A 27,248-nucleotide genomic window follows, 5' to 3' on the forward strand; every position below is an offset into this window, starting at 1 on the left:
GATGGTAGTTATGTTATAGAATCACATAATCTCTTCCATTATTCATGATGAACGTCAACTGCACAGAAAAGTGACTACGTGTTCAATCTCACCCCCGTGTACACACTATTCCCACAGGAGGTTGCTGACACACAATATCCATTTTTCAGTCCAAAACTTGTGTTACTGTACTACCCATACAACTCTTATACTGCTCTGGGTGGCAGAGATGAGGACAACTTTCCACTCAGTCCCCACGCAGAACTAGAGGATCAATATTCTTAGTGCAGACTTGGCTGCTTATACTGGCCTATTAGAAGTATTCACCACCACCCCCCCCTCCAAGAATTTTTCATGTTTTGCTATACAACATTGGATCACAGTGGGTTTAATTTGGCCTCTTTTTTGACACTGATCAACAGAAAAAGACTTTCCTCTCAAAGTGAAAACAGATCTCCACAAAGTGATCTAAATTAATTACAAATATAAAACATAAAATAATTGATTGCATAACTATTCATCCCCTTCAAGTCAGTGTTTAGTAGATGTACTTTTGGCAGCAATTACAGCCTTGAGTCTCTATCAGTTTTGCACATCTGGACACTGCAAATTTTCCCTATTCTTCTTCACAAAACTGCTAAAGCTCTGTCAGATTGCATGGTGATCGTGAGTAAACAGCCCTCTTCAAGTCCAGCCACAAATTCTCAATTGGATTGAGGTCTGGACTCTGACTTGGCCACTCTAGGACATTAACTTTGTTGTTTTTAAGGCATTCCCATGTAACTTTGGCTTTATGCTTGGGATCATTGTCTTGTTGGAAAACAAATCTTTTCCCAAGTCACAGTTCTTTTGCAGACTGCATCAGGTTTTCCTCCAGGATTTCCCTGTATTTTGCTGCATTCATTTTACCCTCTACCTTCACAAGCCTTCCAGGGCCTGCTGCAGTGAAGCATCCCCACAGCATGATGCAGCCACCACCATACTTCACAGTAGGGATGGTGTGTTTTTGATAGCGTGTGGTGTTTGGCTTAAGCCAAATATAGCGCTTAGTCTGATGGCCAAAAAGCTTAATTTTGGTTTCATCAGACCATAGAACCTTCTTCCAGCTGACTTCAGAGTCTCCTGCATGCCTTCTGGCAAACTCCAGCTGAAATTTCATGAGAGTCTTTTTTCAACAGTTGTTTTCTCTTTGCCACTCTCCCATAAAGCTGCAACTAGTGAAGCACCAAGGCAACAGTTGCTATATGCGCACTCTCTCCCATCTCAGCCACTGAAGCTTGACTCCTCCAGAGTTGTCATAGGTCTCTTGGTGACCTCCCTCACTCGTCCCCTTCTTACACGGTCACTCAGTTTTTGAGGATGGCCTGCTCTAAGCAGATTTATAGCTGTGCCATATTCTTTCCAAATTTTGATGATTGACTTAACTGTACTCCAAGGGATAGTCAGTGACTTGGAAATTTTCTTGTATATATCATCTGACTTGTGCTTTTCAGTAACCTTTTCAAGGAGTTGCTTGAGTGTTCTTTGGTCTTTGTGGAGTGGTTTTTAAACCAGGATACTGACTCACCAGTGGCTGGACCTTGCAGATACAGGTGTGTTTTTACTACAATCAATCAAAACACTTCGACTGCACACAGGTCTCCATTTAACTAATTATGTGACTTCTAAAACCAGTTGGCTGTACCATTGATGATTTGGTGTGTCATATTAAAGGGCAGGGGGGGGGGGTGAGAATACTTATGCAATCAATTATTTTGTGCTTTATATTGGTAATTATTCAAGTGAGTATTAATCTCACTTTGTAGAGAAGTTTTCAATTTGACATGAAAGTGTCTTTTTCTGTTGATCAGTGTCAAAAAAGACAAATTAAATCCACTGTGAAACAATAAAACATGAAAACTTTCAAGAGGGGTAAATACTTTTTATAGGCAGTGTACATTAGAGTAAGTTTATCAAAGCACATATATGTTACCATATTCAACCATGAGGTTCATTTTCTTGCGGGCATACTCAATAAATCCAATAACCATAATAAAATCGATGAAAAACCACACCAACAACCAGTGTGCAAGACAACAAACTGTGCACGTACAAAAATAAAGATAAAAAAATAAAAGATAAACAAGCAATATTTTGAACATGAGATGAAAGAGTCCTTAAAAGTGAGCCCATAGGTTGTGGGAACAATTCAGTAATGGGGCAAGTGAAGTTGAGTGAAGTTATCCTCCCTGATGTTTGAGGGGGTATTAACTGTTCCTGAACCTGGTGGTGTGAGTCCTGAGGCTACTGTACCTTCTTCCTGATGGCAACAATGAGAAGAGAACATGACCTGGGTGGTGGAGGCACTGATGATGGATGTTTCTTTCATGTGTAGATGAGCTCAATGGTGGGGAGGGCTTTACCTGTGATGGACTGGGCCACATCCACTATTTTTGTAGGATTTTCCGTTCAAGGACATTGGTGTTTCCATACCAGGCTGTGATGCAGTCAGTCAATATTCTGTCCACCACATCTCTACATAAGTTTATCAAAGTTTTAGATATCATGCTGGGCCCAGGGCAGGTCCCCTGAAATGATAGCACCAAGGAACTGACCCTCATCTCTTTTGATCCCCAATGAGAACTGGCTCGTGGACCTCCAGTTTTCTCTTCCTGAAGTCAATAATCAGCTCCTTGGCCTTGCTGACATTAAGAGGTTGATATTGTGGCACCACTCTGCCAGATTTTCTGTCTCTCTCCTATATGCTGCTTCATCACCACCTGTGATTCTGCGCACAAGTGCTGTCACCAGTAAACATAAATATGGTATTGGACCTGTGCTCAGTTATAAGTGCATGCAAGATGACACTTGATCTGAAATCAAGCCTCTTCAGTTAATTATAGACACAAATGTATACAAAAGAAGTCTCTCCAATTGAAAGTAATTGATCTTGTTCTATGAACGGAAAGGATAAAGCTGATTGTTTCCAGCCAAACAGATCAGTAAGATCACTCTTTGGTAGAAAGAACAATTCAAGACTTCCAGCTTCCTGTTCCTCAAGGATGGCTTTCAGCTCAAAGAGACTAAAAGGCCCGTGTGGGATCCCATTCATTATCCCAAGAGCCTTTAAATTCTTGAATGGATTAAAGAATAAATAAATTATCATTTTTCTCTGTGCCTTTCATCATCTTTCTTTACTGCAGAACACTACTAAAATATATGCAGAGAAAGTTATAACAGAAGTAATTCAACTGGGAAAATGGATAAGGAAATGGTAGATGGAATTTAACACAGACGAGTGTAAAATGATGCATTTTAGGGTAGGATGTGCACAATGACTGCAGGGCTCTGGGCAGTGCTATTGAACAAAGACTTCAAAATAATTCCTTCAAAACGTTGCAGTTATACAAAACACTAGCACACACATGGATTATTCTGTGCAGTTCTGGTCAACAGATCAGAGAAAGAGCATGATTCAATTAGAGAAGATGCAGAAAAGATTCTGAATTGGAGGGCTTAAGCTACTAGGAGAGATTGGATAGTCTTAGGTCTGTTTTCCCTGAAGTGAAGCTGAGAGGTGACAAAAGAGGTAAGTAAAATTATGAGAGGTAGATAGGGTAGACAGCCAGAGTCTGTTTCCCATGGTAGGGGTGGCTAAAGCTAGAGGTTGCAAGAAGTGAGGGAATGGCGATCTGAGGGGTAAAGATTTCACACACAGTCTAGTTGGTGCTTGGAATGAGCTGTCAGAGGTGTTGGCAAAGGTAAGAGCAATAAGGAGGTATCTAGACAGGTTGAGGGATTTGGAAATAATGCAGGCAAGTGGGATTAGTATAGATAGCATGATGGTTGGCACAGACATTGTGGGCCAAAGGGCCTGTTTTCATGCTGTACAACTCTGATTCTAAATGACAAGTTCTTGCACTAAGTTCTGGTCACTCTAAGCATTCAGACTATTAACTGGCAACAGCTTTTCAAATGATTCTACTACCCTGTACAGTCTGAAGGCAGGCTCTTACTCTCTCTCATTAGGAGATTCCTCCAGCCTCCAGTTGGATTCAGGATTCATTACAGATTCTTGCTACAGTTCCAAGTTATCAAAGCATCAGGAATGATCCTGCAAAGCATGGGGCCTCCCTGGAAATAAAATCTGGTTACAGGTACGGTCCTGGCCGACAGCACCAGATCTGAAATGAAGATGCAGGTTTGGTAATTACAAGCAGACAGAAATAGGGTATTCTCCAAACACCATCCAGTAACTGGATCAAGTTGTATTTACTCATGTCTCCATCTCCAAACGCTGCCCATCTTCCTTTGTAACTTGCAATGCAAAGGTCACTCTGCCAGACAGGCAGCTTGTGACCCCATACTTAGCTGCAGAACAGAAAGGGGAAAAATGTTTCTAGCCAAACTCACACACCATCTAGTGGCAGATTCCTGAGAAGCACAGCAAGTAGTTGCCAGCATTGCCACAGATTATCTGGACACATTTTCAAAAAATCACCTTGGTAGTGTGTAAACTGGAGGTTTGCAATTTATTTCTGCATTGCCCCAGTTAGAAAGTGTGTTTTTTTTTTTTGGTAGACCTCCCTGCATTCCCCATTCCAATTTTCATACCAGGCTATTTCTCTAACCACAACTTTCCCTCCAACTTTATCAAGTCTCCACCATTATTAGGGCCTGATTTGAAAACCTAGAAGTCCAGTCATTTAAATAGAAAGGGTCACATCTAGTAACAAAAAGAAATTTATTCAAAGTTTCAATAATACATACTGAACAGGTTATCTACAAATCTATGGTCAGGTAACATTTTCTTCCTGCTAAAAGTTACACTGAATATACAGCACAAGATATAAAAGCAAAAAAAAAATTATAACACAAGAATTTAACAGAAATAATTTTTTTTATCATGACACAGTTTTGTACTATATGCAAATACTAGGCAGAGCAGTAGACATAAAAGGTAGTTTTAAGAATTTAATACAAGCAGAGTATGGCAGCAGGTGTCTTCGCTGCAGATGATGTGGCTTGATAGCAAAACACAGTACATCTATTGTGTTCAAAAACATAACTAATTAAAATACATCTTAAAAAAAACATAGGCAATGATGGAGAAAGCACTGACTGCAAGCGCTGACACCTCATGGGTATGCATGGCCAACAGTGCAGCACTGATCACTCCAGATGTTCTCTTGGAAGGGATCTAACTCACGAAACCATACTCCAACAGACTTAGCAAGAGAACTCGTAGTTGGAAGCAATTCACAGATGACTATAAATCTGAATAGGGAGGATTAGCGACTGTAAAAATGAATCCCAAAATGAAATCACATACAGACATTCACTACTTTTGTTATTTTGCTTGCAGACTGCAGTTTTAAAGGGTAAGGAACTATTTTAGTTTCTAGGAAAGCTTCGAAGTCTGTGCTGTGATGTTCATATCCCTTTGTGGACATCACTGCAGGGACAGCAGACAGAAATTTATATATACAGTGCAAGTATTAAGCTGCCCCCATAAACTCAGTTGAGAACTCTATTTGTAAATATTAGTTAGAGTTGCAGGCCACCTTCATAACATTAATTACAAGAGTACCTGTGCTTATCAGTGGTAAACTTCATGCAGTGAAGAGTGGAGTCTTTCAATTAAGTTATTGTGGGAAGGGAATAGTTTGCTGATGTTATGTATGAAATATGCAGGTGTACTATAATCACAAACACAAAAGAAAATCTGCAGATGCTGGAAATCTAAACAACACACACAAAATGCTGGAGGAACTCAGCAGGCCAGGCAGGTGGAGAAAAGAACAGTCGACTTTTCAGGCCGAGACTCTTCGGCAGGTGTAATATAATGTAATATTGGGGTAAGTCTGGGACCAGAGGGCAAAGCCTCAAAACAGAAGATCATCCCTTTAGAAAAGAGATGAGGAGCAATTTCTTTAGCCAGAGGGTGGAATTCATTGCCACAGACAGCTTTGCAGGACAAGTCACTGGGTATAATTAAAGCAGAGGCTGATAGACTCTTAATTAGTAAGGCGTCAAAGGTTATGGGAAAAGACAGGAAAATGGGGTTGAGAGGGATAATAAATCAGCCATGGTGGAACGGCAGAGCAGACGAAGAGGGCCAAATGACTCAATTCTGCTTCTGGGTCTTATGCTCCTATAACTAATATACCTCAGGAATGGTAAGCATAGTTAGCAAAATTCACTACAAATTTTAAAAAGTACCAAAATCCAGTTTCCTATAATAGTTGCTGTACTTTTACGAAAAGATTTCAACACACCTAAAGTGAGGTTTTCAACATCTGATATTATATATAACGGTGGAAGCTTATTCTTTTGGTATGATTTCTGGTTCAATTAGGTTTTGCGTTGCTCATGAAGCTAGCTAAAGGTCAACTAATAGGAAAAAAAGAATTGATTTAGGTGATCCACTCTGTATCAGCATACCAAAATTTGGCATACAAAGGCAAACACACAAGCTATCCAGGGAGAAATTAACAAATAAACTAATTTGTACTAAAGATCAAAAACTGAAGAGTTTACAACATCATATGCTTGATACTGGGGACTAATATAAAGCAATCAAAAATCTTTTTTTGAAAAATTAATCAAAACCAGATTTGCACCCTTTTGTGATAATATTCCTTGCAACATAAATGCACCTCCCCCTCCACAAGTTACAGCATTCCAGGTTCATGGAGAAAAAAGCTGGGCACTTTTCCCTTAAGGGAATATTTTCAGGCCCATTCAAATCAAAAGTATACAAATAATGCCACAGGAAATCTAGCTCTTTGCAGCACCATCTGAGAAGCATCATTAGCAAAATAAAAACTCCACGCCATGTTAAGAGCCAGCTGTACATCTTTTTTGAGGTGGTCTTAATGGGACACATATTCAAACATGATGGTAGTTACCACTTTAAGCAGTATTGCCCCCATAAACAGACAAAATAAAAGTACAGATTGTGAACTATACTGGGTTAATTTAAAACCTGCCAGGAAAAGTTTTACTGTTTCAAACAAGTAATTTAGTTTCATCTTACATTTTTAATTCATGGAAGAAACCTTAAAACAACAAGCATTAGCGACAGTAAAATTAAAATATAGGAACTCCATCAGTAAAGTATGCCATTTCTAACAGTCAGTCCAAAGAGATGTTTTATTTTAAAATTCCCATTTCATTTTTTTAAACTAATGACTTGGAAAGGTTATTGCAATGTTTTTGTACATAGGTCTGAACTCAAATAGTATAAAGCTCACTCCAGTAGAGACTCATCAATGGAGATGTTAAAACATTCCTTCCTAACTTTTGATGGACACTGCTGCCTGAAATAATGTTCAGAGACCTACAGCAAAAAAAAAAGTGCCATTTATTCACTTGCATCTGCTCTACCTACTAATTTGATCTCGGCTTATTCGTATGTTATTGTCATTCTTGTTAAAAATGTTCCAAATACTTTATCTTGAAGGCTCAAGATCAAGAGGGGAGGTGATTCTAAACTTCTACCATACTGTTAGTAAGAGTGTTTCTCAATTCTAATTTAATTATCTTATGAAAGCTCTACATTCAATAAGACTTTCAATGTAGCACTTCACCGACTTTGCAGGAACAGTATAATCAGGGAAATGTAATGCTGCCAACAAAGTTAGGCCTAAGTATTCACCAGTTACATGCAAATTTCAATTTCTGTAACTATGGGGAATCCACAATGCTCATGCAAATTACTGTCAAAATCAAAACATTTCTCCTTAACTCAGAGCACTGAGAAGCACTTTTAGCAGCAGGAAAACATCAAAATGTGATACTACTTCAAGTTGATTTGAATAACTGAAAAACAAAATCCATGTCACTTCTTTCAAACAGGTTTGTGTCCTATTGTTGGTGTATGTACATTGTAAGTAAAGTTGCCATTAAGAAACTATCCTTAGTTGCCCAAAAGTATATGTGGCCACTTTATAGGTACACCTGCACATTAATGTAAGTATTTAATCAGCCAATCATGCAATAGCAACAAGAAAAGCATGCAAGCACCTTCAGGAGGTTCAGTTGTTGTTTAGACTAAACATCAGAATGGGGAAGAAATGGGATCTAAATGATTTTGTCCAGGGAATGATTGTTGGTGCCAGATGAGGTGGCTTGAGTATCTCAGAAACTGCTGACCTCCTGGGATTTTCAACAGTCTCTACAGTTTAGATAAAAAAACAGGAACAAAAAAAAAATCCAGTGTGTGGCAGCTCTATGGGTGAAAATGCCTTGTAAATGAGAGGTCAGAGGAGAATGGCCAGACTGGTTCAAGCTGACAGGAAGGCGACAGTAACTCAAATAACCATGCCTTACAACAGTGGTGCAGAAGAGCATCTATTAGCACACAATATGTCAAATCCTGGAGTGGATGGGCTAAAACAACTGAAGTCCACACTGGGTTCCAAGGTGTACTCAATTAAGTGGCCACTGAGTGTAGAATCAACAGATTAGCATTGTACTAGAAGTAAAGATCAGAGCAGGTATGAATGGTGTATTCCTCACCTGAAAACATTTGTGTTTTCCCCCCATTAATCCAATTGGTTATGCAATTTTATTTTGTGCAAAGCTACAATCATCACATCTGTTTCAATGTATTCATTTTCCTATTCATCAATAACATTTGAACTTGCAAACCAGAACTATTTACATTAAATTTCAGGCTTTCTTGTATCAGCCATAAACTGCTGCAGATTCAGAAGTCAAACTAAAGAAATTCTTTGAACTGTTACCAGTTGTCAACTGCTGAGCACTCAAAGTGCAGGGCACCACATGATCAATTTATTCCTAGTCAAACCACTATTTGGCAAATGAAGATGCATTATAATTCATGGTCTGTGAAGGTTTTGCCATTAAATGCATAGTGAACTACATGCAAACATAGCAACAGCACACCTAAAGAGAGGAATGGCCAATTATTTAACTGTCTTAAATTATATTTTTTTTATATATAAGTGACACAGAACAGTTTAATTTCCTTATAAAAGCTGATAATCTTTTTTTTCCCCCAAAACATAGATCACCCAAAGTTTATGTCATCAATTAGGGAAATAAGGCAGTAAGTATCTTGGGCAGCAAAATAGTTATTGTTCAACCATAATTAAGTCATAAAGCAGATTAAGTAAAATAAAATACTGCAGCAATGCATTACATACATACAGAATGCATAATTGTAACAAAATAGGTCTGCAAAAATTAAATTTACAACAGGGTGCATAATTCTTCGACAACTTTTAAACATGTATAATGAGTCACACTGTGTTATTTCCCAAGGAGGAAAGTGAAAAAAAAAAGGTTGCTGAGGTAGTGAGCAGCATTACTGTACAGAGCACAGTTGTAAACAGTATTTCAACATATGCACATGAAAAGCAATGATAAGGAAAATTGGCCATTTTCTCTATTTTACAATTATTAATTTCAAACACATGGTGACGTGGCAAAAAATAGTTTTCAGTTATAAATAAATATTACAGCTAAACATTAACTTCCGTTTCCTTGTGCTCCGTAATGAAGGAATGGCTGTATGTTTCCAGCCTTTGACATCTTCCTTTTTTGTTGTTCGTTCCCTCAAATGGTATTTTAGTTTAAAATAAAACCTTTTATTTGAACCCAGGACATTTCTATAATCTTCACACTAGTTGGTTGAATTCCAATCTATTTTTCATTAGGACACTCTCATGAAGAACAACATCTTTTAAAAAATGTTGCTTTGTCCTTTCAAAGAGTACTTCCCCAATAATCCACTTAATCCTGCATGGAAAATTGGAAAAGGGCCCAAATTTGGAGGAAGAACTTATCCTTAATTCAGATACAATGTACTACATCAAAGACACAAACTTTGATACTCAGATAAAGAAATTGATGTTTTCATGTATGTAAAATTACATTTTGAGTAAAGAGTGTTCTAATATACCAAAAGCAATAAAAATATTAAAACCCTGATGTGCTTATGAGGATTTTTAATTATGGATCATACTATGAGTGCAATCACCAATCATAAAAATGAGGCAGACTAATGAACTATAAGCTACAGTACTCCAATGACTTATGGACATGGGATATTTTGGATTTTAAAATGTGTTATAGGACTATCACCATATGAAGTGGCATAAAATTAAACCACAGCCTATTAAGTACTGTAGCTCATTAAAAATACAGGACAGTTAAAACACAGAAGAGTGAACTGTAAAACATAATTAAAAGTGTGATCAACTGTGAGAAATTTCATGTTAGGAAATAATTTCCAAAATGCTGCACATTTAAGAGAGAACAAAATTACATCTGGTCTTGGACACCACAGGTTCGTAGTTAAACTTCCATGAGAAAAGCAAAAGTGGGTCTTTTTCTTGATCTGCTTGGCATGCCATACAAATGGAAGAATGATGATGGTCAATCAACATTTCAATCAATCATGGAAAATAAATTGAGCAACTCAAAAATTAAAGTGCACAATTCAATTAGTAGTTTTTCCTCCTATATTTCTTCCTACTCCTTAAGACACCTACTGCCCTGCCTTTGCAGGCAACCACATCCATTTAGTGCCTCACACCATGACTCATGCATGACCTGTGACAACGAGCATCAGCTGGACATTCTAATACATGGGTTGTTTTATCAATCCTAATCCACATGCAGAAACAGCTAGGCAGCAATCAGATCAGGAGAGGGATTTCTACCCAATTCACCAGTTCTCCAAAAATGAGCTTTCATTCTTTGCATGACTCAGGACAGTTATCCATTAGATCCCAAAACATTTTAAATATATGTTCTATTTTTACCCATTCACAGGTGCTGCAAATGCCACCACGAACAAAACAGCAATCCAACAGAAAAAAAAGCATGTGATGCTCAGAAAGATTCTGTACACAGAAATCTCATTAAAAGTAGTCTTTTTAAATAATAAGACATGATTCTGTCAGTTTTGAAGAAATAAATGCAGGGACCGATGTGCCATCTCAGAGAATCCCAAGACTACTGAAATCTTTAATAACGTCAGGAGAAATAGAGCAGAGACAATGACAACCACTTCCTTCATGAAAAAAAGGCTACTTCAATTTAGGACCTGGACATGCAGAGGAACTACTTCCTCAAGACTACTGCCAGTGATGCAGTAGACAAATTCAGTATAGCATTATAAACTACCATTTGTTTCAAAAATCTGCTGGTTGGAACGAAAATTATCATAATGCTGGACTTCTCAGACCTCAAATTTGACTAAGTCCCAGTACTTATGGATATAAAATTCTACATTTGAATAACACATTCTAGAGGGAACAATTATCTAAAATGGTATAGCAACAGAGATTGGGGCATATGTGCATTAACTGTTAAAAGTAACAGGGCTGAGAAAGCAATTACATAGCATAGAAAATCTTGCCTTTTATGAATAAAGGCATAGAGAGCAAGAAGTCATGATGAAGTGTGATAAAAAAAAACATTTGCCTATAACTGGAGTACCATGTGACTTTTTTGGCATCACACTTTGGGAAAGAAATGAAGGTCTTAGACAGACAACACAATAGAATCATTAGAATGATTCCAGAGATGAGGAACTTTGGTTCCCTGGATGTAGTGGAGAAGCCGAAGTTGAGAGGTGGAGAAGGTTGTGCAAAGTATTTAAAATGATGAAGGGTCAAGACAGAGTAGAGAAACTGTTCCTACTGGCAATAAAGTGAAGGACTGGAGAATGTCACATAGAGATGACAGGAAAAAGAGCCAAAAATAAAATAGGATAACCTTTTAAAAAAAAACACAATCACGGTCTAGAACCTGGATTGCACTGCTAGAGAAGGACAGTGGAAAACTGATCCATTCATGAGAAAACTGGAAAGATATCAGAAAAGAAAATATGTGCTGGGTTGTGGGAAGAGGGACGAGTTGGATTGCTCTTTCGTAGCACGACTATGATCTCCAAGGGCCCCCTTCCATGCTGTAACCAACCTGTGATTCTGAAAAGCACAAGGTGGATGTGTGTGTGTTGTTGTTGTTTTTTTATACAAAGAACAAACAGCAAAACCAAAAACTGGAGCCACAGAAGAAACAGTACAATAGAAACCAGCACCATCTTGTATTTGATGCCCATTTTCAATCCCTCATTAATATAGGGGAATTCATACACCAGTGCAATGTAACACCAATGTGACTCCGAGCATTCTTTTAAACAAAGTTGCAACTTCCACACTCGCTTATATAGTAAATGACAATTTATGAGAATACAGATTCTAAGATAAGTGCAGGTACTATATAACATTTTAAACACCTGCACATTCCAGACTGTCCATCTAGGAATTTTTCTGTTTTTTTCCCCCTCTTGATGTCTATCGTTCCCCAGCATAATCAATTTCACTTGAACAATTAGATGGAGTATTTATCAAAGGTGACCATGTACAGCAAAGCGTATCCACATGCATTTCCTCAGCCTTCCACTAATTGCAATCAGCTTCACATTCCTGTTCTGACAGAACAGTGTCCATCAGTATAACTGCTGTGTGGATTTTTCAGATGTTTGCACTAGTGTCCATTCCTGACGAAACATGGAACACCAACCTATTCCCAGATGGAGATACGGGAATGATGCAGACAGATGTATAACCTACTTGTAACTAGTCATTAAATCCAGAGTCCGGACATTAGACCACAATTTTACATAGTCAGTAAAACCACAAACCGATTCTTTGTTTTTTCCTCCTTGGAGAAAAACCAGAAGATTTTTTTTCTTCTTCTTCTTCTACTCGATAGAATTAATTGAAGATCCTGGGTTTAATTCATTTTGGGGAACAGCAAACCTGCTGATCGGTAAGGTTCTAATTCAGCCACTGATAGCATGGCAGCTGCTTTCAAAACTTTTCACCAAGGTGGAGATGATGGCAAGACCTGGGATAGGAAAGGCACACTATCCACAGGTCTGACTGTTATATTCACAGGGCTTGGAGCGGGAGCTGGAGCTGGAGTATGGCAGACCTCAGCCGTGTCTGGAAAAATAAAAGATTGTGAGGGAGAAAGAGAAAATGAAGTCCATTAGCAAACAAATACTCTTCAGAAAGTAAAGTTTAATACTACAGAAAAAAATAATTTAAAGATGGTGTTAATCTGCTCCATCCCAAATAAATGAAGGAAAACAGATTCTCATTAATTTTCCCACCTCTAAATTTTGGTTTCTGGAAACAAAATCAATGGCAATTCCTTAATATTTCCATCGATAAGACAGCTGGCTTGATATCAAGGGATTTAAGGTTTACAGAAATATTAATGAGCTATCTGAAATTCAAAGACTAGCAGGATACTTTGCAACATTTTGCACTTGTCACTGTATTTATTGGATTTATTAATATCTCGTATATAGTTTGCTCTGGAGCTTTATACAACAAGAAACTTCATTGCACCATGGCGTATATGGCAATAAACTGATCTGAATCTGATACCAAGTGATTGCAGATATTCTGTGTCTATTTCAGATGATAAAAAGATTGTTCACAAACTTAATCTCACATTGGATTTGTCTCTGGGAACTGGATAACACAAAGCTACAGACAAATAAAAAGGTTCACAAATAAAATGGACCTCTTAGACCTTTTTACTCGGTGGGTGAAAGTCAGTGCAAGAGGTTGCCTAGTTTAACAAGTTTAAAAAGAGCTTGGGAATTTTTCAGCTATTTTCTCGGCAAGTTGCAATCAGCGCGTGGCCAATAAAAAGAAAGGAGGTGTAAGCAGAGTGGCTATTATTAGGGTGGTCCTGCATTGGCTCAACAGACTTGGGCAAGCACAGGCCAGGTTCTAAGCTAAGTAAGAAAGTTTCTTCTAAGTTTTCTTTTTTGTTAGTACATAGCTAGTGCACTGAGAATGGATCTGAAGGCAGTGGTATGTTCCTTGTGTGAGATGTGGGAAATATGGAAGATCTCCAGTCTGTCTGATAACTACATCTGCACAAAGTGCATCAAACTACAGCTCCTTGGAGACTGAGAATCTTGGGAGTTAGGCACAAAGCTGAAAAGCAGGATCTCCAGGATAATAATTTCTGAATTGCTGCCTGTGCCACATGGCAATGAGGGTAAGAACAGGGTGATTTGGCAGATGAAATGCCAAATTGGTGCAGGGTGCATAGTTGTAGATTTCTGGATCATTGGAATCTCTTCTGGGGAAGGCATGACCTGTACATAAAGGACAGGTTGCATCTGAACCTGAGAGGCACCAAAATCCTTGTTGGCAGATTTGCTAGAGCTGTTGGGGAGGGTTTAAACTAATTTGGTAGGGAAATAGGAACCAGTGTGATTGGCTGAGGATGTGGCTTTTGGTATACTAGTAGATACAGTGTGTACTGAGACTATGAGGAAGGACAAGCAGATAATAGGACAAAATTACAGTCAGTGGAATAAATTATCCATGTAAAACAAAAAGGGTGATGAACAGAGGACTGAAGGTGTTATATTTGAATGCACACAGTATATGGAATAAGGTAGATGATCTTGCAGCACAGTTAAGACTGGCAGGTATGATGCTGTGGGTATCTCCGAGTTGGGGCTGAAAGAAGATCATAGGTGGAAGCTTAACATCCAAAGAAAGGACAGCCAGGTAAGCAGAGTTGGTGGGGTGGCTCAACTCTATTTGTAGAAAGAGCTGACAAAGGATCAGAAGATGTAGAGTCCTTGTGGGTAGGGTCAAGAAACTGCAAGGGTAAAAGAAACCCTGATGGGAGTTATATACAGGCCTCCGAACAGAAGCCAGAATATGGACTACAAATTACAACAGGAGATAGAAAGGGCATGTAAAAATGACAATGTTAAAATAATCATGGATATTTCAATATGCAAGATAAATTGGGAAAATCTGGTTGGCGCCGGCTCCCAAGGGGGGAATTTGGAAAATGCCTATGAGGTAGACTTTTAGAGCAACTTACGGTTGAGTCCACTAGGGAAACAGCAATTCTGGATCGCATTTTATGTAATGACTCAAATTTGATTAGGGAGCTTAAGGTAAAGGAACTCTTAGGAGACAGTAATGATAACATGATAGAGTTCACCCTGTAGTTTGAGAAGCAGAAACTAAAATCAGCTGTATCAGTATTACAGTGGAGTAATGATAGAAGCATGAGAAAGTAGCCTGCCAAAGTTAATTAGAAGGGGACACTAGCAGGTACGACAGCAGAACAGCGATGGCTAGAGCTTCTGGGAGCAATTCAGAAAGATACACCATAAGATACACCCAAAGGCATAATATTCTAAAGAGAGGATGAGGCAACTGTGGCTGACAAGGGAAGTCAAAGTCAGCATAAATGCAAAAGAAAGGGGATATAATGTAGCAAATATTAGTGGAAGGTAGAGGATTTGGAGGCTTTTAAAAACCAATAGAAGTGAATGTAAAAGGCCATAATGAGTGAAAAAATAAAATATGAAGGCTAGCTAACCAATAAAATAAAACAGGTTTGGGTTATTTTGCACATTTGTTGTTTTGTCAGTCTTTGTGTGTAGTTTTTCATTGATTCTATTGTATTTCTTTATTCTACTCTGCTTGCAAGAAAATTGCAAGCAAAGGTGCCATGTGTTAATGCAACACTCTTACAGCTTGGGTCGTTTTCAAGAACGGAGTTTAATTCAGGTGCTGTCTCTAAGGAGTTTGTACATTCTCCCCATGACTGCGTAGGTTTCCTGCAGGTGCTCTGGTTTCCTCCCACTAAACAAAGACCTAACAGTTGGATGGCTAATTGTAATTGTAAATTCTCCTATTACTATGCTAGAGTTATATCCGGGTTGCTGGGCAGCACAGCTTGAAGGGCCGGAAGGGCCTATTCTGCATTGTATACCAACAAACAAATAAATAAATAATACACGATGTATAGGAGGAGTTAAAGAGTAATATTTACATAGCAGGGCTTGTGTATTTGCACAAAAAAATCCATTGAGAAAATATTTTTGACTAGATTATGCATTTTATTTTCAATGGGGAAGGAAGGCGGGGCAGCTGAGAGGTGTGAAATGCAAGTGGCAAGATAGAGAAAATAAGAGATGCCAATCAAAGGTCAATTAACTTCCCATTACGGCAAAACATTAACAGAGCTACGGCATTCTCACATATCCAAACTGTAAACACAAAGTCCTGGAACCTCTCCAGTTGGCCAGCTCAGACCCATACTGAAGTGCCAATGGAAAAGGAATTCAAAAATGAATTGCTAATTCAAAATGACAATACTTTGGACAGATGCAAGTCTTACAAGAGCAACCTTTATTGGCTACTTACAAGGAGTGGGGCAGAGGGTAGAAAATAATTATACTATTGGGGTAACCTCAATTATTTGGAGCCTCTAAAAATAAACCAAAGTGATGAAGCCGCCAATAGTTTCAGAGAATGAAGGTAGCTGTTGACTTCAAAAAGAGATCCTACGGCAAGAAAACAGCAGACTTTATTTTCATATTCACCAGCGAACCTATGGTGAAGTCAAAGCAAATTTTCCTCAGTGCATTAGTGGAGCTGTGAAAATAAAAATGGGCCTTTGCAACTTTTTTGGCTTACAGAAGTCCACCTAAAGGCAAAATTATACAACTTCTTATATGTTGTCTTATTGAAGGATGATGTCCAAAGAAGGATCATTGAATGAAGTACATTAAAATTATTTATGCTATAAGGTTTACACATGCAAGCACTTATCAACTTCTATCCATAGCAAATGCATTTGGCTGCAATAAACACTTGTGACACCATTATTACTATAGTATCAGTTGGACATGCAATATACAATTTATAATCAGTAATAAAAGAGATATAATGAATGACTTTGAAATGGTAATTGAATTACAACTGTGAACCAGGCATTAACTGCTTCACCTGCAAACTCAGAGGAGATTTCATTTAAATAGACAGTAAAAATGATAAAATGAATTAGGTAGATTTGTACCTGTCATTAAACTAAAATTAATAGTGACTAACAAAAAAATCTTCATTGGATTAATCAAACAAAATTAACAAATAGGAGTTCATGAAATGGGCCAAGGAGACACCCAACTAAAATCTCAGGGAAAACCAAAGTTTCTGCCAATTTATTACAATCCATAAAATGCTCCCCATTATCAAGCAGTATGTTGCTGGAACCCTGCCAGCTATAAACCCTTAATCTTTTTCTGTCCATTCCATTCCCTTTATGAAAAACCAAAGGCAACCCAACAGCCTCGCAAACGAAGCTCGCAAGTTCGAGTCCCGAGACTGCCTGTCACTCCAACTCACTTGCCTCAGCTTGGTAAGTTTTGTCAGTTCTCAACTGGGCCGCTAGGTGAAGCGCCACGCAGTACCAATGCATTCCATGTCAGGTGGGGTGAGGCGGCAGGAAGGCAGGCAGAATCCAACTCGCCCCATTTCAATTGTGCTTCCTGCTGGCCAATTGTGGAGTGGCACTGACAGCAGCTGTAGTGAAGTCCTCCCCTGAAGGGGGATGCGAGGGAAAAAGTGGCATCCATGGGAGGAAAATCTAAATTAAAAAAGCAAACTCAGGCAATTGTTTGTTATAACACTAACAAAATAATAAGCAGCGTCAAGTTTTTGTTTCTAATGTCTCTACCTTGGGTTAGTGGATTGAAAATGGAAATTTAGAACTAGAGTTTAAAGATTTACTGGACAGCATTTTAGGAGATGTATATGAAATAAAATGTGGCAACTATAAAACACAGCAATCTTTAACTTATAATAAAGTCATCCATGCAATATAGTTACCGGATAGAAAACTGGATATTAAAAATACATGGAAAATATTATTAGTATACAATATATTCAAAGCTACCAGGACAATGCTCTCACTCCCAGATCACTTTTAAAGCCTTGTATTAAAATTCAGCTGTGTACCCAAAGTTGTTAACACTTTGCAGTTTAAATTAATGAGCATTAATATATAGTGCACTGCACTAATTGAATTTGTAAAGCTGCAGTTATGAACGAAATTACTCAAACCAGTATTTCAGCTTTTACCTCCTAGAGGCCTTGACGATTAGCCACTGATTGGCAGAGAACTGACAACAGTATGAGTGGATTCTAACAACACTCTTTCAAACAATGACAAGAAGTTAGTTTGGTTTTAGTAAAAATATGATGTTTAAAGATGACTGGTTGTGTCGCTTGTTACTTGCAGACTTGACGTAGTGTGCAACTGTGATCAATAGTTATAAGCACATTGCTTCCTTTGAATCGAAAAATCACAACCTTCTACAGGTGGATGTGATTTACTGATTGAAAGAACAACAACTGAAAAGTTCCACTGAAAATATTCACTGGCATTTTCCTGACATCAGATTCATACGATATTCAGAACTCTTCCTCCTCACCCCAGTGTCAGAGAACACAAGAACACCAGGAAACAAGAGCTAAAAGCCACCTGGTCCCTCAAGCCTGTTTGTCATTGAATATAATCATGGCTGATATGCCCTAGGCATTGTCTCCTCTTCTGTGCCAATTGCCCATAACCCTCAATTTCCCAACCTTTCAAAACATAATCCATCTCCTCTCCAAATGCATCCAATCATCCAGTCTCCACAATACTCTGGATCTCAAATTCATAGAACACTCACTGAGCAAGAGCTACAACATGTTACAAACTGTGAGGGGTTTACCACTAAATGCTCAAGACCAAAGGAACAGTACTGCCATATTTCATTTCATATAAAGCCCTTACTATCACAGGTAGAAAGCATCGCTTAATTCAATTCAAGATGAATTGAAGGAAAATAGAAATAGTTCCACGCATTTCAACCACCATGGTACAAGTAGATGCTTCTACTCTGTCTCTGATGAGGAAGCAGCATCTATCAGAGATCCTCACCACCCACGCTATGCTCTTTTCTCACTGCAGCCATCGGGTAGAAAGTACAATTGACTCAGGATATGCATCACCAGGCTCAGGAACAGTCACTACCACTCAACCATCAGGCTCATGAACAAAAGGGGATAATTACACTCACTTGCCCAGCCATTGAGATGTCCTCACTACCAATGATCTCACTTTAAGGACTCTTGTTATTTCATATTCTCGTTATTTATCGCTATTTATTTATCTTTGCATTTGCACAGTTTGTCATCTTCTTGTTGATCTTTCATTGATTCTGTTATAGTTACTATTCTATAGATTTGCTGAGTATGCCCGCAGAAAAATGAATCTCAGGGTTTTATGAGGTGACATACAAGTACTCTGATAATAAACTTTACTTGGAACTTTTAAAACTTTGCACAGCGTTCCAGCTGCTCTATCAACAGACTACACAACAACAATAGTTAAGTAGTACTCCTCTGGCACATGAAAAACTTACCCGCAATTCAGCAGTTGCACTCGATAAGGGACATCCTAAGTACTCGACGGTATTTCATGATTGAACATGTATTCAAGTTTAACACAGCACCACTGGGTGTTCAGAATATAGCAATAGACAGATGACTATAATAAAACAAATGTACTATCCCATATGTTCTGAAGGTTAAGTATAGTTATAAAATTAAAAATACAATGATTGACATACAGTTGTTAAAAACAAAGCTCCCTTGTTTTATATAACTTTAACAAAATTAATTTTAATTGCACGCAAATCATTTAATAAAGTGTAAGGTGTTGTCATGGCTTGATTCCCAAACATTAAGAATGAGGATTTGGTTATTTGGTTTTAAAAGGAAACCAGTGCTCTATAAATTATAATAAAGAAAATTAACAGAATTCAGAATTACATACACTTTAAGTAAAATAAGATAAATAATTTCTATTTGTTCATCAGTCAAAATTCTGCAAGCACAGGTTTAATTAAGATCACTTCCCAAACAATTAAAGGAAGAGCTAAAATGTGGTTATGAAGATGAATTTTAGGGCATAGAACTGAAGACAACCGACAGTAGCTTTTAAGGATAGGAAATAATTGAATGAAAAATAAAAAAAAAATGCAGGTGAATAAGTCTTGATGATTATCTGCAAAATGGATCCACAACACACAATCAACAATGTACTTCAGAACTCAGTATTACAATATTCTGTCCTTCTATAAAATATTTATCAAGGCCCAGCTGGGAAAGCGATCGGAAGTTTTAGATGACATAACGTTATATTGTGAAAGTGTGAAAGGGGAAAGGAGTGTTGGTGAAGGAACAACAGGTTTCTGGTCATGTTTCTGCTACATAGTGACTGCTCAGCCTTACCTAAAAAGATCTGAAGAGTAGAATAACCGATCTACACTCAGTCTCACACATTAAATACTGTCACTTAAAAAAGAAACTAGATAGTGAACAATGATGTATAACTGTATAATTGGATGAATATACACTTCAATTTTTGCCCAAGTTATACAAGCATTTTAAAGCAATTTCTGGGATCCAATGGAGCTTTTGAATCAAAGGAAGGTGTAGGTTAAAACCGTAAAGTTCCAACCATTAGAAAATGCAAAGAAGTGGATCAAGGAAATAAATTAAGGGAATAGGACTGATAGCAATGTTCTAAGAGCTAGCACAAACTCAACGGGCCTACATCATAGGGAAATATGGAACAATTAAATTCACTACATGGACTTCCAGATCATTGAAGAAAAGACACAAAGAAGCTTCTATCCAACTGCAAATGGGAATCACTTGTCTGCAGATTTTTATTGCTGCCATGCTTCTGATTTCCCCATTTCCCCTCAAGGAATGGTGTAATTTAAAGATCAGATTTCAGAACAGCACTTGCCCAAATGGCTGTTCTTAGTGTGTCAATGTAGAGCATTACTGGGCTCTACACCGACAGAGCTACAACACTCATCCAGTTCAGATCTACAATATGACAGATACATCAGCAGCACTTCAGCCACCATCTCAAAAAGGATTTGCAAGCGATTTTCCACACTGGGTTTTATCTGACACCTCTGCATTTTAATTACAAAAATACAACTGTTCATTAAAAATTAAAAAGATCATAATCACAAAATTATAGATCATCCTATCAAAGTGATTACTACCAAGCTCTCAGGATAACAGAGCATTTATATACCATGACATTCCAGCTCTTATAAATTTCCTGAACTGCATCAGGAACAGAATAATAAACAATGCAACCAAGCCTGAGGATTGGGAAATTTTCAAACCAAGGGAAGGGAAGCAATGACACCAATCAAGCAAAGAACATTAGACTGTCAATTTGCAAATAACAATTAACAAAGGCTAAGTGCTACCTTTACCGATTGATGGAAGAGAAATTATAATGAGAAAATAACACAGAAAGTAAGTACTTTTTTTGTTTCCCCTTTGTGGATGAAAGTATAGAAAATTTCCCAGAAGTAATGGAAAACAAGAGATCCAAAGTGAATCAGGAGTGAATGAAATCAGCATAAAATTGAACGTTATATTCCTAGTATCCAATGATCTTCATCTCAGGATTTTGTAAAAGGTGGCTAAGGAGATGGTGATTGTTTTTAAATTCCTTAGATCTGAAAATGAATCTCTTATTATGGAAAGATATAAGAGATTCACTTTCAGATCTAAAGAATGTGAAAACAATCACCATCTGCAGAAGGGAGAAAATGGTAAACCACCCTATCAAGTTCCATAAGAATTCTATATATTTCTACGAGATAATTTTTCATAGGTCCAGTTACTCAGGTATCACTGGTAAAGATGTTTCAATTATCAAGGACATGTTAACATGTTAGAAGATAACAACCAGACCAGATACAGCCACTGTAGTAAACCATTTTTGATAAATCAGTCAGTATTTTTTCAGAGGCAGGAACCAATGGATGTCATAAATTTGGACCTTTAGAACATCTTCACTACGGCCCCACATAAAAGGTTATTGAACAAAATTACAGCATATAGGATTAGGCTAAATTACTCATCTACACTAAAGATTGGTTAACAAACAGCAGGAATAAATAGGTCATATTCCGATTGAGAGACTGAATTATGGGTTGCCACAGAGGTCTGTGCTGGTGGTCCAGATGTTCACAGACTACAGTAATAGTTAAGATGACAGAAGCAAATAATTATCAAATAAACTAACTGCTGGAGGAACTCAGCCAGTCAGGCGGCATCTGCAGAGGCAGAATAACATGCTTAGGTTGCATCAGGAGAACATCAACTATCTCTTTGCCTCCAGATGCTGCCTGACCACAAAGTCCCTCCAGAGGTTTGGTTTTAAATCCAGATTATAACATCTGCGATCACTTCGTGTCTCCAGGGAAATACCAAAGTTTGCTGATGGTAAAAATGTTAGTGAGGGTTATCTGGAGCTTCCAGAGATCAAGGAGCAACCAGAAACCATCAAGGCGATATTGACAGGCCATAAGAACATAAGACATAAGAGCAGGATTAGGCCATTTGGCCCATCAAGTCTGGTCTGCCATTCCATCATCTCTGATTTATTATCCCTCACAACCCCATTCTGCTTTCTTATTGTAACATTTGACACCCTCACTAATCAAGAACCTATCAACCTCCACTTTAAATATACCCAATGACTTGACCTCTACAGACATCTGTGGTAATGAATTCCAGAGATTCACCACCTTCCGGCTAACTTAATTCCTCCCCAGTCTCTTTTAAGGGGGCATCCTTGTAATCTGAAGCTGTGCCCTCTGGTCCCCACATCCCCACTGTAGGAAACATCTTCTCCTCGTCCATTCTGTCTAGGCCTTTCGATATTTGATGTTCCAATGAGATTCCCCCTCATTCTTCTGAACTCCAGAGAGCATAGGGCCAGATTCATCAAATGCTGCCCCTTCCTTCTTGGGATCATTCACATAAACCTCCACTGGACCCTCATTAATGCCAGCACATATTTTCTTAAATACAGGGTCTAAACCTGCTCACAATACTCCAAGTGTGGTCCAAACAGTGCCTTAAAAAGCCTCAGCAATACACCTTTGCTTTTATATTCTTGTCTTCTCGAAAGGAATACATTGCATTTGTCTTCCTTACCACCAACTTAACCTTTAGGGAATCCTGCATGAGGATTATCCGAAAACCTCCAAAATCTGATTTTCTTTCGAGCGCTGACATGACACACACAAAAGGAAAAGGTGCTGGGAAAGTTCCCAGGTGATCCGCAGGTCTCAGTGCACCACAGACATTTCTGAGAAGTGACTTTACATATGAACAGAAGTTAATGAAAAATAGAATAATACTGCAGAGAGCGAAAAATGAAGATCTCGTTGTATTGAAAGAATAAATTGTCAGAGTAAATATATATTGCTTAAAAGATATGCTTATTATGAAACAACCAAAATCTATGACAAAAAACTGAAAATTGAAGACAATTGTGAAAATTCAGCAGGCCAGGCTGATTGCAGAAATTTAAGAAAAGGCACAGCATTAATTTTTTAAAGATTTGCCGTGATAAAGTGTCTGCTGTTCATGAAGCAACAGAGAAATTCATTGATGAGATTGCCAAGATCATTGCTGATGAAAATCTAACATGATGAACAGCTGCAACAGTACATATGTATGATGAACAAGTGTAAGATAAAGACTTCTTACTGGTAGCACATAAATTCAAAGTTGGAAATGATGGCAATGCCAAACAGCTACTAACTGTCCATCTGGGCGGCTGAGATAGACAGCTATTAAAAATATTGTATAAAACTACTTTGAGTATATGTAAAAGCTGTATATGTAATCTAAGTGGATTCCGTGTTTAGACTTGGGTCCCATCCCTAAAGTATCTCATTATATAGACACAATAATTCCAAAATCCAAAAAAAAAACTGAAATGCTTATAGCCCGAAGCATTTTGGATAAGGGGTGCTCAACCCGTAATATGTGAATGAGCAAGGCTACAGCAGATGAAATACAGTACAAAGTGATGTTTATCCACTTTTATAGAAAAATAAATGGGGAGAGATTGAAAGATGTTTGTGTTCAAAACAATCTGGGGCACTTGAACATGCATGACTAAAAAATGCAAGAAATTAGAAAAACTAACAGCACACTGGCCTTCACTGCAAAATATTTTTTGAGCATGAGCAAAATTGCTGTACTGCAATACATACATGGCCCTGGAATATGGTACCTGCATTTTCTACTCAAGAAAGCCGCAATAGTGACACAGAGAATGCAACAAAGGCTTCCTGGGATGGGAGCTTGTACTGAGGAAAGAAAAGGCACACTTAGATTATATTGACTTTATTTTTGGAAGAACGAGAGGCGTTTTCCTATTAATAAAAAAACTTATGGACCTGACAGGAGATATAGGGAGGTGAGACAACAGCAAATTCCCTGAATATCTATGCAGCATCTAATTGAGTGTGCTATCAAGGAGCCTTGTAAAACTAAACTGAATCAACAACAATAGCTTAACACTCAAACAGGTGGAGTCATCACTTGCAGAGAGGAGTATGACTTGTTCCTGACGGACAGTCACTTCAGCCCCAGGACATCATAGCAGGAGTTCCTCAGGGCAATATCTTATGCCCTGCCAACTTCAGCTGGTTCAGTGACCTTCTTTCCATCAGAAGATCAAAAGTGAGTACATTGTCTGATGATTTCAGAGTTTTATTTCTAGTTGCAATGCTGAGAGATAGCAATCCAGCCTATATGCAACAAGATCGGACAACATTCAGGCATGTACTAATAAGTTGTAAGTTACACTTACGAGCCAGTCAATGACCACGACCAACAAGGGAGTCTTGACATTCAATGGCACCACAATCAATTAATCATCTGTCATCAACATCATGGTGGAATTAGGTGGTGGTGGGATGGAAACGTAGGGAAAAAGGGGTGGTCACCCTTGACCAGCAACTCAGCTGGACACATCACATAAATATTCTGGCTTGCGAGCACAGGTTAGAGGCTGTGTGTCCTGTGGTGAGTGACTCACTCCCTGAGACCTGAAAGCCTTTCCACCATCTACAAGACAAGCCTGGAGCATGATGCTTGGATGTACATGGCTCCATAACTGAAGAAACTTTGCTCTTTGCAGGCCAAAGCACCACAACTTGACTAGTAAACCACTCTTCTCCCAACTACACCATCGTACAATGGATGAAGTATGTGCCATCTATACAATGCAATGCAGTTGGCTAGGCTATGGCTGACCTGCAATCTCTATTGCCAAGGACAAAAACTTCATGCACATTGGAAACTTTCAACTGCAGGTTCCCCTGCAAGAGCATGCCATGCAGACTTGGAAATATTACCCATATTTTGTTATTCACTGGGTTAAAATAGGACGATACAGGAACCTTTCGCCTATCTTGTCCATGGTAACCATTAAGACCATTTAATACCAATCTCATTTACCTGCACTTGGCCTGTGATCTTCAATGCCAAGGCAATTTAAGTGATCCTCTAACTAGTTAATCTTGGAACTTCCAACCCAACAGCATTGTGGAAATACTTTCACCAGGACTGCAGTCGTTCACAACCATGACGCATCATCACTGTCTTTTCAAGGACAATTAAAATGGGCAACAGATGTTGGCCTTGCCTGCAGCAGCCTATTGGCAAAAAATGAATTGAAAACCCTGGACAGTACTTCTTGGTGCAGTTTAGCATAGAAATGGCAATTAATTTAAACAGGTAGTATTTCTATAACCTCAAAATAAGGCACAGAAGAAATTAGCATTTTATATTGAGTGCTACCATTGTCTACCCCCCAATATGAAGATTTCATGCAACAGCTATCTACTGCAACTAAAGGGAAAATCATGTTATTTTAAATGCAGGACTGTAGAGGGTTAAAATAAAACCTGAGATACTGGATGCTTATTTTGTTGAGTAAATTGCAATGGTTTTATTTAAGATCACTGCTCCATTTAAACTGGAAGTACAGTTTCACAATTCTTGCAAGGCTCTCAAAAGAAATGATGGAAAAATTGTGATTGAAATGAATTTTGCAAACCAATCTTTCAATCAGTGCCAAAGACACTGACAGGCAGCAAAAAGCATAAACAGCTTGAATTGTACATGATTAAATAAATTTATACTTAAAAAATGGTGCCACTGGTCCCAGATAGATAAAAACTGATTGTCAATTACACTAAAAAAAGGAACATTTCCTCTTTTACTGAAGGATTGACTCAAGACTGCAATCTTCGGGATTACCCACCACCCCAACCACCACCACTCAAGAATCCCAAAGGGCTAATCTTTTGATTACAAAATGACCTGGTAGGAGTGGAGCTTTCTCCAGGTGACATTTATGGAGATGCTTGCCTTTTAAAGCCACTGCTGCCACAGAGGAGGCACTGGAAGTTGGGGTCTCTCCCATGTGACTTTTCTTGTGGCCAATCAGGTGATTGTGGGACTGACACTGCAGGCCACACTGCTCGCACACAAATCTTTGAGACTTGTAATGGACACCGTGGTGATTTCGAGCATGGACCCGAAGGTAGGCAGCCGTGGTGAAACCTACACAAAGATAGGGATTTTAGGTGATGAAAACTAAACACAAACAGCTTCACATCCACAACTTCAGGGGTATTTAAAAGCCTTATTTCAAAAAAAAAAGTTCATAATGTTAAACAAGTCAGCACATTTTATCACAAGACATCAGGATTACATTTAATGAAACCTGTTAAATTGTATTTTAACTGGAAATACAAAATTCGAGAATTTTTATGCAACTGCAGTATGCAATGTCACTGATTTATTACACTAAAGATTTGCTTCAGTAAATTGCTGTCTCATTGCATAAATAATACGTCAGAATTATTGTAATGTTTTGAAACCAGCTGCAAGCAAGGGAATCCAAGTTTTAAAATAATGAAGCAGAAATTACTTGTTGGAGAAGTTTCGGGAACACTGACTTCAGGAAAAGGAGTTAGAGAGAAAAATAGCCAAGCTGCAAATATTATAAATATAATAAAGGACTTGCAAATATTTTTGTTATCATGCCAGAGTCAGGAATTGTGCCCTAGGATTGAAAACTTTCCTGTTATTTAAGACTAAAGGTAAGATGAGGAAATTATAAAACAACCTAACTTTAATTTTAGGTAGCTGTGTTGCAATATATCATTGGGATCAGAAGAACCGAGCACTTATATGAATATGGAAAAGGGCACTTTGGTGTGGAAATTAAATTAAAACTTTTGGAAGCTACAGCTTCATTGGCAAAAGCATACTTCAAATGGAGCTCAGTCAGGCTATTTCTTCTTAAAAAAAATGCATCAAGTAGTCTGAACAGAACATCTTTTAGGGACTAACTGAGTAGCAGCAATGGGACTCTAAACTGGAACTTCCATTTGAATAGCTAAGCACTCTTAACTGTGGAATAAAATTTTCTGGAAATTGGCTTGTAAATTTTAAAAAGGAATTCTTTTAAAAATGCGCAAGACATTTCCAGTTACAGAGTAA

At 38.2% G+C, this 27,248-nt stretch overlaps 1 protein-coding gene across 5 annotated transcripts in view; it reads right to left on the minus strand.

Moving 5' to 3' along the window:
• Nucleotides 1-4,730: 4,730 nt before the first annotated feature.
• LOC140187511 (vascular endothelial zinc finger 1-like) overlaps nucleotides 4,731-27,248 on the minus strand; it is a 55,618-nt gene continuing 33,100 nt past the window's right edge. The window contains exons 5-7 of one of the 5 annotated variants that reach the window (XM_072242856.1): nucleotides 26,109-26,303; nucleotides 17,191-17,427; nucleotides 12,864-12,947 (exon numbers count right to left, since the gene is read on the minus strand). In XM_072242856.1, the coding sequence (XP_072098957.1) occupies nucleotides 17,210-17,427; nucleotides 26,109-26,303 (413 nt within the window). In that variant the 3' untranslated portion in view covers nucleotides 12,864-12,947; nucleotides 17,191-17,209. Of the gene's footprint in view, nucleotides 12,948-17,186; nucleotides 17,428-26,108; nucleotides 26,304-27,248 lie in introns of all 5 variants that reach the window. The other 4 variants (XM_072242857.1, XM_072242858.1, XM_072242860.1 and 1 more) reach the window with 4 other exon arrangements.

The sequence above is a fragment of the Mobula birostris genome, chromosome 25 (genome assembly GCF_030028105.1).
Source record: "Mobula birostris isolate sMobBir1 chromosome 25, sMobBir1.hap1, whole genome shotgun sequence".
In the NCBI taxonomy this organism is placed as follows: Eukaryota; Metazoa; Chordata; class Chondrichthyes; order Myliobatiformes; family Myliobatidae; genus Mobula; species Mobula birostris.